Here is a 17,008-nt window from a genome sequence, read left to right as displayed (position 1 = left end):
AATAATGACAGAATGGCTCTGAATTCTTTCTCATATTTTACTGGTGTGCTTAAGCCCAAACATATAAATACATATGTTATGTGATATTCTGTTTATTTTATGAAGAAAAGAAACTTGGTCTACTCAGGCTTTATTTGTTTTATTTGAAGTTGATGTGCCTGTTTTAATAAAAATGTTTCAGGAAAATTGATTTTCCTTTAGTATTTTGGAAACTGGTCATATTTTTAGAAGCATTAACCCAACTACAAAGATACGTTTATACCAAGGTTTGAAAGTACTCAGGTTGTAGATTTTTAATTTTATTTTATAAATGTACTTTTACTAACACTGCAAAATAGCAAGTAAGATGGTTTTCATGTAATTTTTGTTTCAAATGTGACTTGAAAGCTCTGTGTGTGTAAGTATGTGTGTGTCTTTTGTGATTTTAATTTTTTTATTTTTTTTGAGGCTGTGTGGCGTATTTGAAATATCGTTCATCTAGCTGGCAGGATATCTTGGTCCTAGTTCTGTCTTTACTGTTTTACAGTCATCTGACCTCAGGCATGTCTTTTAGTCTCTCTGGTTCTTACATCCTCATCTGTAAAATGAGGATAATACCAGTTTTGCTACCCCGACAAAGTTGTTTCTTATATTAAATAAAGACATATGAAAACGGCTTGTACACAATAGGATTCTATAAAATGTAAGGCAATAGGTTATTGTTACGTTAAGTATATAAATTACCTAATATTGTTCTTCAGATTTGGCAATGACTTTTTAAAAATATAGATTGTATTATCTCACCTTTAGTATCAAAGATGAGGAAATAAATTATACAGTGTTCAAAATAAGAATCTAACCAGTCATTTTCTTGGGTAAAATAAAGTATGTATTATGAGTGGTTTTATAAAATTAAGTATTTGTTCAATTAAAAAAAGCACATAATAGCAAAAATGTTATAACACACAGTTAAGGTATATATTTATAAGTTTTGTCCTTTTGAGTGATTCTATTTTCATAAATCTCAACATTGTGTTGATAAAGATTTTATTGATAAATGTTATTCAGAAGATAAATGTTTAAAAAGTTTATGACAGTCAAAATTTTGTGGTCTGAAAGCCGCTTCTTGGTGGAAGTTTAACCATGTTAAAAAGTTGTATAGAATATAAAAATCCCATTTAGGGTAAATCTCACTTAAATTCTTTGGAAAAACTGTAGCTAACTTAAACCTTGCTAGCGTTTGTATGGTAGTGTTGTAGCATCACAAAGTTAATTTGAATATTTGCTTTCTTCATTTTTCTTTCCTTGCAGCTTTTAGTGTGTGCCTAGATAAATATAACACAGGTGCAGTTTTAGATGTTTTAGATACATAATGTTATGCTTCAAGTTTTGTTGCTGTTTTCATACAAGTAACCTTGAAAGATCTTAGAATTCTGCACATTGTCTGATAGTTTTTCTATTTAAAATGGATTATGAGAAGGAATGAAAAGAAAGAACAAGTCCTTATCTATGAAGACATCTCAGTTAAATTTTTAAAGTGTTTGGCCCACAAAAATGCCACCACCATCTTCCTCATTTTAAAAGAGTATAAGAGCGCAGTGACCCATTATAGTTCATCAGTGGCATAATGCTCTAGGCATTGATTTTAGTTTATAAGTTTTCTACTTTGTTTTAAAATAATCTACTTTGAGGCCTAATATTTCCTTTAGGTATTTCCACAGGTCTTTGCTAGGCATTAAGCAGATCTTGCTGCAGATAAATTAAAGATCTGGCAACATGTGTATGTATATATATATTATGTACATAGATTTCTCCTCTCCAAATACTTTATAGAAGCCACTGATGTTTTATTTGTTGTCATAAAACTATATAAAAAGTTAACATTTTTTTTCCTGTATGTGTCCTTAGGAACTAAGCTCTTAATCTCAAATACAGAAAGATGACATTCATTTTCTACCTCTCTAGCTTCTTTACTGTATTAAATTTGTATCACATTTTTTTAATCTTTTTAAAACAGAGATGTGCTCCTGCATCTATTCGCCTCATGGACAACCAGCAATTTCAGTTTGGTAAGTAAGAAATGGTACTTTAAAAATCTGCTCACTAAGCCACAAAAACTTATGAAACACCAGTTATGTGCCAGGAAGAGTACTGAGTACAGAGATAGAAAGATAAATGTCATAGCTCCTGTCCTTCAGGAAGTTCTCAGTCTAATGAGGACAGACAGTTGTATAAATGCATGAGTGCAGGAGTGTTAGAGGTGATGTGAAAGAAGACTGCACTGGATACCCTGGTGCAGATGAAGGAGGGGTTGATCCTACTTGATTTTGCTTGAGATTGAGGCAGAGCGTGGGGAAAGGCTTCTTGAAGGAGTGATGCTTAGACAAAATCTTAAAAGGTGAATAGAAGTTTGCCTGAGACAGTCTCTTCTTTCCTACCAAATTTTTGTTCGCTTATCGGCAAAAAATATGAAATTGTAAAACCTTAATGGTGTGTTTGAACTTCTTCAGATAGTTCTGTGTGGCTCAAATAGACTGTAGGGTGAAAGTGGTTACAAGGGATAAAGCTGGATGGGTGGACTAGGGCTTTGCAGGATAGATTTGGGTTTTATCTTGTCAGAAGAGGGATATCTTTGTAGAGGGAATACAATAAATCAGCTTTATAGAAAGAAAGCTCATTCTGCTAGCATTATGCAGGATGGATTAGGATGGTGCAAGCATGAAGGAGGAGTTGAAATGGTTAAAAATACTGGGGGCTTTGTTCAAGGCAGCAGCAGTGGAGATAGAGAGTAAAGAATAGATATTCCAAAGAACAGTTTGTCAACTGGATGTGGAAGGTTAAATAAAGGGAAGAGTTTAGGGCAACTCCTGATGTCTGATTGATTGACTGGTGGATTGAATAACAGTCTAGAAGAAGAGATGATTTTGGGGAAAAGACATTACAAATGGGTTGTGTTTAAGTTGACCATGGAATATTCAGGTGGAGAATTCAGTAACAGTTAACCATGTTTCTTTTTCTTCCTATTTTGCTTAAAGTATTAAACTTTCTGACACGATTTATCATCTTATCAATTCTAGTTTTATTGCTTCTGAATTTTTCCATATGCTGAAATTTAGTTTGGAATTTAAGTTTATAGACATTAAGTACCCTCAAAATAGTCCCAGAATGATTGCTCAATAATAAATACTAAAGGCCAAGTTAGGCAGGCTTTTCTTTGGTGTATGAGTAGCTTAGATTTTAATTTAGGGAAGAATGATTATCATAATTATATAGAAATTGAACTAAGGAACTCAGGTTGATAACATAACATATCATAACATATCAAGGGTTCGTTTTAAAATTAGATTCTTCTAAGTCACAGCTTTTATTTCTTTAAGTAAATTACTTTCAAAATACTATACTACTGATAAAAGTTTAAGATAAATGTGTCCTATAAATGATGAAATAGTTAAATCAAATGAAAATCAAGACTCCTTTGTATTTTGGCCTGCATTCAGAGATCTAGGTTTGAAGAGAGCCATGTATCTATCTGATTAATAAGACTGTGTTATCCATTTATATGCTATAATGATAGTAAACTATGTTGGACATAGACACCTATGTAAAACTAATTATGATATGGCCAGATTTTATTTATAACTGGGATCTATAACAATTTAAACGTAGGTTCAAAGAAAGATCCTTTTGGTTATCTGTCATCCCTGTTCCACATTCTCATTACTGTACCTAGGAACATGCTCTAATGTTGGTTCTACTCTCACTAGTCTTTAGTGTGTCTCCTCTCCTGCCCTTTACTTGGCCACCAGAGTGATCCTTTAGCAGTACAGATCTGATCATGCTTCTTGGCAGTCTGTAACCTTTTTGATTTCTCAGTATTCATTGAAGCTTTCCCACCTACATATCCTGCCATGACTTCATGATCAACCAACTAAATAACTCTTAGCACAGCAACGGGTGTCTGGGACCTTGTACCAACTGTATGGCTGATTGGTCAATGTTTGTACCGTATTGGTTGTTAACAAAGCACAAGCCTTATTATTAGTTGTTAATACTTTTATTATCACCCCTCTCCTTGACACAACTCAATATATTATATTGAAATGATACATTTTCAGTATATTGAAATGATATATATCATTGAGTACATTGAAACGATCTACATATTTTCCCTGTGAACTAATGTTTGTCAAATTTGGGAGATGTTTCTTATTCATTTTTATGTGTCCTGCACCTGTCACATAACAGACACTTACATGTTAATTGACTTAATAATCAAATTAGCAAAAGAGGGTAAACAAATCTTGAATAGCATATAGGGTAGTGCTAAGCACATTATCAGTAGCACACAACCATCCCTCAAGGTTGTATTTCCAATTTATAAACAATTCAAAGGCTAAATACTTTGGCCAAAGTCCACAAGTTATATGTGGAGCTGGGGTTGAACCCAAATCTGTCTGACCCCAAAACCCAACTTTTTCCAGTGCTTTGGAGCACTTCCTTGAAACATAAGGATTTATGGAATTCTTTAAAATTATTTAATTAACACTGTAACAATAACAAAATTCGCTAATCAAACTGTCTAGCTAGTAAATTTAGGAACTAGTTCCTTTGTTTTCTATATAAAATAAAACACAATAGCTGGAATATGTTTAGAATGTAATTAGTTCGGTAGGCAACATTAATTTAAGAATAAGTAAAAGATAATAATATCCTCTTAATTAATACTAATACCTGACCCACTTAAAAGTTAGTATCACTTTTGCAATAATTATGCTTGAAGCATATTCCATCAGGGTATCACGTCACTCAGTATTAGGGATATATGTGACTAACTCACAATAGTGTTAATAGAAGTTGTGCATTTAAATTTCAGTGTGATAAGATGAACATACACCCTTAAGGATTATTCCATATTGGAGTAGTAATATTTGGAATCTTCATACATTGTGTAAAAATATGTGGACCAGAAGTCTTTTATGAGGATCAGATACACACACTCACACATTTATGTTTATATATTTGTTTCCAGTTGCTGTTAAAGTAGGCTGAATTCCATTTGGGACAGCGAGTGAATATTTTGATGATGTGTTACCTTTAACTTTATACATGCTAGAAATGGTAACTTTTAAAAACACTGGTTATGCTAGAGAACATTTCTGACAGGTTACCATGAAAGAAAAAAAAAAATCCCAAACAAACCTCTTGTGATCCAGGATCTCAAAAAGATTGCTAGGTTCATGTCTATGTCATCTGCTCTTTATTTTTTGTTTGTTTGTTTTTTGCTTTGTTTGGTTATAGCATGGTTACCTAACTTAGCTTCTGGTTAAGATTTATTTGGTTACTTGGTCTTTTATGTAATATAGTTTCTTATTATAATCTGTAAGAATGTAATAAATATTACAGATTCAGATTCTCACTTTAAAAAAACAGATGAATGGAAAAAAAGACTGCAAGTGATTTTTCCTCCAGAAATCTCTCTCTCAACCCCCTCTTTTTTCCTTCTAAAAAGCTAGTTTGCACCTATTTTAAAAGAAGGGATCTACACTTTAAAAATAAACAAAATCCCAAAACCTTAAAGCCTTTTTTAAAAATAAATGTTTTATTTGGAGATAATTTTAGATTTACTAGAGGCTTTAAAAGTCTTTATAAAAATTCTATATAAATGGTGTGCCAAATTTTTCTGAATTGGGCTCACAGTACTAGGCCAGATGCTTGACTCTTAAATGTTATAGTCATGGGAGTTAAGAAGTTGCTACTCTGAAAACAATGAGAAAACAGTAAAAGACTTTTACTCAATTAAGCTTAATCCGCAGGCAACGATGTTAATTTAACAGACTCTGAGACACCATTTATGTTTTTTTGGCAATTTTAACTCTCTGGGTATAATTAAGGAAGCAATTACTAGTTTTATGCCAACAATTCTGGATGAATTAAGAATTAATTAAGAAACAATCTTAAACTTGGCATTGACTCCATATTTGGTTATAGTTCTGAATGGTTTCTGCATAATTAAAAAAAATAAAAGTAGAACTAGCCACCATTGGGTGTTCCTAATGAAATAAAAATTAATGAAGTAAAAAAAAAAAAATTAATGAAGTGATTTTACTATGTATAAACTGTACCATTGAAAGATAACCTAAACTGTGTGTAGTAGTAATTACATATAGTAATTTGAGTTTAAAAAAAAACCCAAGAAGGAGTTTGGTAAACAAAAAGTTGTTTGTGACTTTTTAAAAGATGTAGATCTTAATACCAAAATGTTATATGTGTAACATAGGAGATTTTAAAAACTAAAGTCATGGAAATGTTCACTTTCTTTTAGGATACTAAATTAAAGTAGCCTCTTGCTCTTATGAAAAACATAGATAAATTAGTTTGCTATTAACTTAAAATATGAACTTTTTTTCTTCTTAGGTCATGCTCTCAAACCTCAGGTTTCCTCTATTTTTACATCATTTTTGGATGGATTAAAAAAGTTTTATATTACAAAGGTAAGAATTTTTTTTATTGCTTAGGATATTAATTTTGTTTTCTGACTTCTCTTCCTCACACACACCTATGTTCTTCCACGTTGCTGTGTACATTTAATAATTGTTTTTTTTTTATGTTGGAGTAAATATTTAATCAAGTAAATCAATTATGCATTCAATTTCAGAAAATATAAAAGCTTTCCCGGATTTGAAGTTCCTAAAAATAACACTTCATTGAACAGTTTTAGCATATAACATTTTTTATAGTTTGAATTTTTTCCTTCATAGTAGATATCTAGAAGTGGAATAAAAGTATTCGTTTTTTTAAAACTTTTGACACATGACAATGCATATGTGCCATTTTTGGATTGCATCCTTGCTATTACATATGGGATTTTTTGTTTTGTTTTAAATTTAGTAAATCCAGGGGGGAAATAGTATTTTATTTTAGTTGAAATTTCTTGAAACTCTAATGAGACTGACCATTTCCCTGTATTTCCTAGATGTGATTTTTTGTGAATTAGTTGAATGTGGTTATTTTGCTAGGGGTAGCAACGTCAAACAACTTCTGTTTGTTCTTTTTGGGGGGTGCGGGGGGAATGGTTTAATGCCTTGCTGTGTGCCTTTTGAAAAATGAAATTATTAGATGCCTTTTTCATAAATGTTGTAAATAATTTTTCCAGTCAGTTGACTCCTTTTTAATAAGGTTTCTTTCTTTTCTTTCTTTTTCTTTCGGTGTAAAAGTTTCTGATTTTTATATCTTTCCTTTGATTATTTAATTACTTTTAAGCTTAGAAAAGCCTATCTTCCTCCAGAACTATGATTAGGACCATTTTCTTCTCTCTCTCACTTATTTGTTAAAAAGGAATTTTAAAACTTTTTGTCTTTATTACTGTTTGACTTTATTTCAATTTTATGATGTGAGATAAAAAACTAAGTTAATCTTCACCTCTTGCTCTACTGATTGCTAACTAGTTGTGACAGCACCTTTAACTAACCTGTCCTTGCTTTTCATTTTTGTTTTTTGTTTTTTGTTTCTTTTTGCTGTACGCGGGCCTCTCACTGTTGTGGCCTCTCCCGTTGCGGAGCACAGGCTCCAGATGCGCAGGCTCAGCGGCCACGGCTCACGGGCCCAGCTGCTCCGCAGCATGTGGGATCTTCCCAGATTCCCAGACTGGGGCACGAACCCAGGTCCCCTGCATCGGCAGGCGGACTCTCAACCACTGCGCCAACAGGGAAGCCCCTTGCTTTTCTTATATTGATTTGCCATGTCTAAGACATCTTCTCATATACTTATATAAGAAAAAGACATTTTTATGTAATAGCTTTTGTTCTTGAAAAGAGCTTTTGTTCTTGAAAAATTAAATGGATTTAATTGCTGTAGATCTAGTTCTCCCTCTTATTTTTTCAGAATTTTCCTTGTTATCACCATTATCTACCTGTTCAGTATCCTGGAAAATTTTTAGAAACTCATCATTTTAGGAAGCTCATTGAGGTTTTTATTAAAATTGGAATAAACTATCATATTAACTTGGGCAAAAGTCGACCGATTTATAATACTTAGTTTATGCATTTGGGAACATACGTTTCTCTCATCTTTTTTTTAGACATGTTTTCCTAATGAAGTTATGTATTTCCTTTTAAGATTATTCTTAGATGTTTTATATTGTTTTATACATAAGGTCTCCTTTGAAAATATTACTTAATAAGAAGTTATTGGTGGTATGTATGTAAGGGTGCTGCTGGTTTTCACTCCCCCCCAACATCCTGCTACTTTATTATGTTCTATCATTTTGGTAGTTTTATTTGATTCTTTGGTACAGTTATAATTCTTACAAGTTAATTTGTTGTATTTCCATACCAATATGTCACTATAATTGATACCTTGGCATACTTTAAAATGAAGTGTTTTTCCTGAGTGCTGTTCTATTGTGATGACCTAAATAGGTACATTAAGCATTCTTTTTGATTGACACATAAAGTCCCAAAGCTCAGATTTTGAAGAGCTGGTATGTTTGAGCTCAGATCAGAAGAAAAAAAGAGCAAAATGTATTTTGATTTACTATTTTGTAGACTAAGACTTATCTGTAATAATAATATTCTTTTGTAGTTTAAAGGATTTGATCCAAATCAGCTAAGTGTCGCTACATTACTGTTTGAGGGGGACCGTGAGAAGGTTCTTCAACATGAAAAACAAGTGTATGACATTGCTTCAAAATTTGGGTATGGCTTTCAGTTCATAATGCCAAGAGAAAGTTAAGCTAAAATTCTGATATCTCCAAGCAGTTGTTAATGTACACTTTTCAGTATTAAATTTATGTTAATATATGGTAGTCAACTTGAAATAATATGTTGGTTTACTTCTAAAGTTTGTAGAAGGCTAGACTGGTATGTTGCTCTTACTTGTCTAATCGTATACGTGACATAGTGAATCTTCTTATTGTATTTTTTCATTAATGGTAATTTTATATTATTTTCTATTTGTTGTGCTAAGTGAAATAGAAAAAAATTCATAGTCATGTTGCTATTTAGTGGTAATAGTATATGTATAAAACATGCTATAAGTATGTTTTTAAAAGGAAATTGTGTTTAATCAAAAGTATTTGATAAATTATCTATACTCCACTTCCTGTCACTTACTGTTTTGTGCTGGTATAAAGAAACTGAAAACATTTCACATCTGTAACCAACTGAATAATGATTGGGTGGTTTCTGTCTGTCCACTTGATGGATTATAAGATTGATCGATGAGAACTATAGTGAAAGCGCCATTTATCAGGACTACATGTTTTTCCTTTCCTTTTTAAGTACATAATAAACAGTTTTCTGGATACCAGTCTTTTTTTTTTTTTTAATTTCAGAGCTTAAAATATATCATACACATACATTATCCTTAATCTGAGTTCTTTGTAAATATTTACTTTTATTTCTTTTTTTCCCCTTTCTTGCTGTTCTTTATGAGAACAAATGAACGCTTAATTTGGAGCCATATGTCTTAGAATGCGCCACTTTTATGTGTTTTCCTCATATATAATGTTCAGCCCTTTGTTTTTAGGATTTTCTGAACTTAGTATTAAAGTGCAGTATTCTTAGAAAAAGATAATCTTGGGCCTAATTTTTACTTTACCTTTGTACTGTTTTTGAACATTGAAAAATAATCTCTCAGTTTTATTTTTACCCTATTCTGAAATTGGCAAGTGGAATTATAATTTTTTTAGTAAAAGGTGAAATTCAGTAATCTTTCACTTTTTCTTCTCCACAGTACCTTTTTGGGAATTATTGATGTTTTAGCTAAATTAGTTAAGAGTGCTGTAAGGTTTCATTTAATGAGCAGATGGGTTGGAAATCAGGTTATCTCTGAAATTTTTTGAAATGTTCATGTACATATTTTTTAGTTTCTAAGTTATGTGGAGTACATATATAATTTGTTTTAAAAACTTTTTAAACCCATCATACTAGTGAGAAACAAACACTAAAGGAGTTTTAAATGAAAACCTTTTACATCTAAATTAAATCTTTTGTATCTACTTAGCCTTAAATATTAGAGACTGAAGCTTTTAAAGTTATTTCATTATATATTTAAATGTTTATTTGGGATTTAAAAAATTTCCAGAGTCATTTGTAGGGAAATGGATGCTATAATATTTTAATCACTGTATGTAAGGTTAAATTTGCTTAATTTCATCTCACTACTCCCCACCCCCACCTCCAATACACACACACATACACACACTCAGAGATTGCACTTTGTGGGATCTATAGTTATAGTTCCAATTCAGAGTAGCCAGCAAATCATTACTAGTTAATAAGGTGCCGCATTTCCTGTTAGACTGGGATAGGATGATGACAAAAGACCTTTTTGTCCTAACGCACACATACTTTTTATAGGGCATGATCTGTCTCTTTTGGGGCCTCACCATTGATGCCTGCTATATACTAGATGCTTGATTAAATATTTATTGAAAGGATTTATGAAACTGAATACTTTATTTTTCCCTGACATCTTTTATGCTACTTTATTTATGCCTAATTACTGTGCCACCCTTGAAACGGTATATTTTAATCTTTAGGTATTTATTGGGACCATGTTGTCAGTTTTATTTAATTTGAGCCACCAACTATCAAGAACTGGCTTTTCATGTAATGCCAGTTTTGTTTTTCTCATGTAACACCAGCCATTTACAACTTGAAATAATAGTGAATCTTTCTTAAGGTGAATCCAGATCTCTTTGGATACTGATAACGAGGCCCCAGAACTATTGATTTAATTCCAGCAATTTGCTTAAACTAAACAACAAACTTGTATCAAATTCATCCATTAAAAATAGGTTATATTAAATGAGGTATGTCAGCAAGGGTAAAGCATTAAAAACTTAGACCCTGATTGGAGTTTCATTTTTTTTGCTATTATTATTTGCTACTTCTTAGTTATGTTTATAATTAATTTCTTAATATACTTTCATCTGGCACCCTTCTTTTAGATGCAAAAATCTGTGTTGAACAACCCTAGGCTATCACCAGGCAGGTGACTTAGGGCTCTTTTGATTTTTTGATACTTGGAAGTATATCTTCGCGTGGTTTTCCAGCAGTAGTCCCGGTTTTCCCCCAGTTCTCTCTAGGCACTAGTTCTTTGTTCTAACCACTGAAAGATTCAAGGATATTTTTCATAAGATGCTACCCTGCCAACCCTCATTCCTCAATCATTTCTCCTGCATAACTAGCTGGAGGAAAGCATCACTAAGTTTCTTTCTAATAAAGTTTTCATAAGTTAGTTTAGCTCATGTATTTTATTTTGAATTAGGGCATTGTCAATCTATTCTTTATTTTCTGTTCTTTTGTTTTATCCTGTTTCCACCACCTCACTGGCTTTATTTATTTATTTTAGAATTTATTATTTATTTATTGGCTGCGTTGGGTCTTTGTTGCTGTGCATGGGCTTTCTCTAGTTGCGGCGAGCGGGGGCTACTCTTTGTTGCGGTGCGCAGCCTTCTCATTGCGGTGGCTTCTCTTGTTGTGGAGCATGGGCTCTAGGCGCAGGGGCTTCAGTAGCTGTGGCTCGCGGGCTCTAGAGCACAGACTCAGTAGTTGTGGCGCATGGGCTTAGTTGCTCCACGGCATGTAGGATCTTCCTGGACCAGGGCTCGAACCCGTGTTCTCTGCATTGGCAGGCGGATTCTTAACCGCTGCACCACCAGGGAAGCCCACCTCATTGGCTTTAAATTGATTGTTTTTAATGAAGTACTCCCAACAGTTGAGAACATTTTTGTGAGTTATCTTAGCCATTTTTCCTTTTTGCCTTCCACATGCACGCAAACACTGTTAAATACCTTTGAACACATATGATCCAATAGAATATAATAGCCAAATGTTGAATAATCATACTTTGGTTGTTTATCTGTGGTTGCTAGTAATGTACTTTAACTTCTCTAAGAGCTAAGCGGAGTAAACATTACCTGTCACCAATCATGACAGATGCATTGACATTTACCATAGAACTTAAGGTAATATGCTATTGTTATTTTTAAAGGGTTATATTTAAAGTATTAATTTTAAAGTGCTTAAATTGTTTAATGTAATTCAACATGAGTGTGATTAGGTTCACCAGATGGTTCTTTTATATAACAAGATTATCTCTCATTCCTCTTTCAGTAGTCTTCCCAGTCCTTCCTCATGTAACAGCTTTAAGTTTAAGAACCTTGTTAATTGATATTTTAAGGAAGTAGGGGATGGATGTTGCTACTTTAACATAAGGCAGTTGAATTTAAGTATAGTTTTTTGGAGTGGCTGCAAAAGTGGCAAGTTAGAAGCATTTAATTTCTAAACCCTACTATTGTTTACATATTGTATCTTAAAGTAATTTTGGCTGGAAGACTAGATAGTTCTGAAAGCTAAAAAAAGAGAGGTTCCAAGAAGCTAAATTTGCAGGGAAACCTGTGATTCAGAAAAGCGAACCCAGAATGACTTTTATTCTTTTGGAGGGTTTATGAATTTAGAATGGACATCCAGTTTCTTCCTGCTTTGAGTAAGAAAATGCATATTTCTGTGTGGTTTGTCACACTAGATTCCAAGTGGAACAGATCTTTTTTTTCCCCTTGGCCAGATATTAGAAAAGGGTCTAAAGAAAAATGGCTTGACCTGGGACTGCAGAGTCGGACTTTTTCTCATCCTGATATATCAGGATGCTATATCTTATATCAGTAGGCCTGATATAGGAGAGACAGGCCTACTAAATGTTCATACCTGTTACTTCTCACCAAGTACATACTCAGAATGCACCTGAGTATGATTCCCAGCAATGGTCTCTTGCACCCTTTCCTAGTCTTCATGCTCCTTTCCTTTCCTTCTGCCGGTAGACCTAGCATGAACTGTGTCTTTCCTAGATCAGTAGGGTTTTTTCTCTCTTGGAGTTAGTGTCTGACTCAGATTCATATCTACCTGAGGTTTGGGTTCATCTATTTTCCTCCAAGCACCTGCCACAGCAATTTTCTGACTAGTTTACTTTTTGTTTTGGAACTTTATTTGGCTCCCTACCTCAATGTAACATCCATACACATCTAACCCAGAATTGTCTTCTGTTTCTTCTTACTTTTCAATCTTAGCAGCTTGACCTAAGTTGTTTTCTTTGCTCATTAACATTCTAGTAACAAATGCCCCCTTTCATTTCATTATACCCTTTCCCCATGTAGTTCTAGACTAGAGCTGCTCCTATCAAGTCTTTGCCACTCCTTCTGGATGACACTAATTCGTGTATATCCAACTATAATACAAAGTCAGGAAATCTGATTTAGCCCATATGTCCTAGCTGAAAATTGCCTTACAGTATTTGTGTAGAACAAGGGTACATCTACATTGTATTACTTACTTACTGCCAAATTCAGACAAAACATCGGGGAAAGAAAGGATTTAACTGTAAAGGTGTTAACTGAATTCATAAGAGAAATGAGAAGAGGCTTAAATCACAGAGGTTCAAAACCTGAGTCTTAAGCAACACCATGGTTAAGGGCTTAGCATCCTGAGACCAAGAAGGCGCAGTTAGGGTATTAAGAAGAGAGACATAAAGATTAGCCATCAATCATGACTCAAGAAAGCCACAAGAAAAGATATTTTTCCTTTTATTTGTTTTTATTGAGGGATTTTTAGTGGGTACTTTGAGAATTTGGGATAAGTTTTATTTAATTGACTAAGACTACTTAAAATTTAATTTCTGCCTGATGATGGAAAAAAGCAAAATTAAAAACTATCTACTGAAGGTAGTGGAAATCAGTAATTATTCATAGCCTTTTAAAATTAGAATGACTTTAACAAAGCAGAGTACTTGGACTGAAATATATGTTATATGGGGTTGATTCTAACTAGATCACCAAATACAGCTTCTGTACAAAGCTACTTTCCAATTGAAATGGATGTGTTCATACTGTTGCTCTTGTACTTGCCTGTCTGTTGCTTCATAAATTTTAATGTATCTGTGTAAGTATGTTTTGTCTGTCTTTTAAATCATAAATCCCATAAAGTAAACACCTTGTCTAATACTCCAAATACTATGTGCTCAAGTATTCAGAAAACTTCTTGGTGTTTGGAAGATCCTAGTCAGTCATTGCAAATCTTTATATATGAATAAGACTATAATACATGAATATACAGGTAAAAATATAATATGAGTAAAATAAGAGTATTTTAAGTATGTTGTTATGCTTGTGACGATTATTTAAGCTTGTTTCTCGTGGCTAATTCTCTGTTCTTTTGACAGTATGAGTAGAAGTAGTTGAGTTCATATCAGTCAGTTTTACTGGTTTGGTAGATACAAAATTAATTACCAAACTGAATATTAAAAATATTTTTGTTATCCAAGACTATTCTCTTGACAGCTCATTGATACATTTATGATAAATGAGATTAAAATAAAAATGAGATGTAAAGTAACATATGTTAATCTGTTAAGCAGTTATCTTGAGGTATTGTATCAGTTTGGTTAGTTTTATATATTTTTAATAGTTCATTTGAAATATACTGACAGTGTATTCTTTAATTACAGTGGATTAGCAGCTGGAGAAGATAATGGACAGAGAGGTTATTTGCTGACCTATGTCATTGCATACATTCGAGTAAGTTATCTCATTTCTTTTATCAGTTTATGTTGCAAACAATACTTTTTCTATAAGTGAATAAAATTATTTTCTTTATTTTCTTAAATTTTAACCTACAGTAATTTAGCATATCATTGTACTCATATGAGTCCAGGATTTTTCTACCTTATAAAATTTTCTTTCATACCTTTACACTTTCGTGGTGGCTTATGAATTGCTCTTTCCAGTTTTGATATTAAAACAGAATTGTACTCTGGGTAAAAAATTTAGTATTATAAGTTACTTATCATATAAGTATTATATCTTGTACGCTATAAAATATATTTTCCTAGGTGAGGTGGTTCCAGATAGTCTATCTATTTAGTCACTACAAAGACAGACACTCTATTTTCTAATTTATTTTTAAAGAAAAGTTGATTTTAAAAGATTTCTTTTCCTTTCTCTAATCCCTCCTCCCCCAACTTCCCTATCTCCCTGGTCCTTTGATCCTGATGATCACTTTTTGGTATTGGTTAATTTGCTGTTTACGCCACTAAAAATCTGTCCTGCTAGTATTCTCTGCATGTACCTAGACAGTTTCTGGATAGAGACTCCGTTCATTAGAGAAATATTTGAGTTCCTGCCGTGTGTCAGACACTCTGCCTGGTGCCAAGGGCACAGAGGAAAACAAGACAAAGTTTCTGTCCTTCTGGAGATTATATCTCACACTTGGGGCCACTTTCCCATGCTCTTTTGAGGTAGATAGTAAAGAGCCCAGGAGGTTGAATTAGAAACATGAAATACTAATAATGAACATGAAATACTACTAATATTATGGACTCTTCTGCATCTGTTGTAATTTCTTAATTTTGTTTATATGTCTTAACAGGATTTGGGTTTGGAATACTATGTATTAGGGGAATCTTTTGAGACTTCTGCTCCTTGGGACAGGTAAAATGAAATGCCTGATATTATTAAAATATGCTATACAATTGCTGAAGTAATTTATTGTGTGTGAATATGTAAAATTTTAAAGTTTTGTAAGGAAACGTTGAAACAAGGTAATCACTTTTATTTAACTTAATATCTTCATCAGAATGTCACATTTGCAAGCCATTTTTAAAATTTTAGACAGACTTGTCCATGTCCCATAGAAGGAAGTTATTACCGCAGTTTACATTTTAAAGAATTTTACTGAACACTAAATGTCACTATGTGGTTTAACTTAGCTTTGATTTAAATTCTTAAATGGTTAATATGCTTAAATGTTCTCTAAAAAGTCCCCCCAAAATATAACCTTCTTTTGTAGTATTTCATTTAGCTTTTGATATTTGTATGTACACTGTTAAGCAAGATCTTAACTTGAATTTAAGTGATTTCTGAAAGAAACCCAATTTAAGAAATTATGTATAATTTCTGTTTTTAAATTATACACATATATACATACAAATGTTGGTTAGGGAATTAATAATAAAAAATGATTAGGAAATGTGAAGTGGTTATATTAAAGATAGACTTGTGAGTTAACTAATAAAAAATTCTTGAGGTTGTTAGCACGTTTTTAATCTAGTATACCTTACATTTTACTTTTTCTTTATAAAATTTACTATTTTAAATCTATAATAAAGTATATAGGATATAACAAATCCCCCTGAATATACCTGTTAGATGTTACCTATCTTAACATTTTTGTTCTACCCTAACCTCTTTTTTTCCTCCCCCAGAAAACTTTTTACTTTTCTACACTGTCTTCTCATCTACTATGGGTTTTGACTTTTGCTGTATTGATGATAATAGTCCATCAATTTGATAGCAATCAAATTTATAGTATCAATATGTTAGTCACAGCATTCAGTTTTTGATGCTAAATTTTAATAAGGGGAATAAATCTTATAAATAAAAAGAATTATCACTTCATCAACATCTGACATGTTTGAACAGCAGATATAGTTTGGGAGCTGTTCATAGATGTCTCAGAGACCATTTTAGTCTTTAATACCTATTCTTACTGGGGAAAGTGGGTTAGTGTAGTGTTACTTCTTCAGTAGTATGAATTTCCTTGTCATCGATTACTCCTTACCTATGATTGCCATTTTGTCTTTAAATTCTTCCAACTGTGGAAGCTAGTCATGCACTATCTTTTCATTTTTCTTTATAGTTTCCTTGTATATTCTTAAATACTTTTTTGACTCACTGACTATATCTGTTTTATACAGGGTTACGTACTTGGTTTTCATTTAAAACAACGTCTTCAACTGAAGTTTTAATAAATAAAATTAAGGGAAAGCAGCTGTATTCCTGACATAAAGTTTGTTACCATTTAGTAACTTGCTTTCTCTTTCAAACCTTTAGCTAGGTAGAGACCTTGTTTAGCAGCAACCCATGGGATCAGGGTCTTCAACCCTCACACATTATTAGGTTGCTTGGCCTTTTCATGCATAAGTTTCTTAAAGGATTATTGGTCTTACTAGTTTTTATGTATTCCTCTGTGGCCCT

At 32.7% G+C, this 17,008-nt stretch overlaps 1 protein-coding gene across 2 annotated transcripts in view; it reads left to right on the top strand.

The window, feature by feature from the left end:
* Positions 1-17,008, top strand: part of AGPS (alkylglycerone phosphate synthase) — a 141,590-nt gene that overhangs the window by 88,564 nt on the left and 36,018 nt on the right. For both annotated transcript variants that reach the window (XM_073807536.1, XM_019922853.2), the window contains exons 12-16: positions 1,997-2,048; positions 6,394-6,470; positions 8,560-8,672; positions 14,482-14,551; positions 15,402-15,463. In XM_073807536.1, the coding sequence (XP_073663637.1) occupies positions 1,997-2,048; positions 6,394-6,470; positions 8,560-8,672; positions 14,482-14,551; positions 15,402-15,463 (374 nt within the window). The remainder of the gene's footprint in view (positions 1-1,996; positions 2,049-6,393; positions 6,471-8,559; positions 8,673-14,481; positions 14,552-15,401; positions 15,464-17,008) is intronic.

This window comes from Tursiops truncatus, chromosome 7 (assembly GCF_011762595.2).
Source record: "Tursiops truncatus isolate mTurTru1 chromosome 7, mTurTru1.mat.Y, whole genome shotgun sequence".
Taxonomy (NCBI): domain Eukaryota; kingdom Metazoa; phylum Chordata; class Mammalia; order Artiodactyla; family Delphinidae; genus Tursiops; species Tursiops truncatus.
This window is presented reverse-complemented; position numbering and strand designations above follow the sequence as displayed.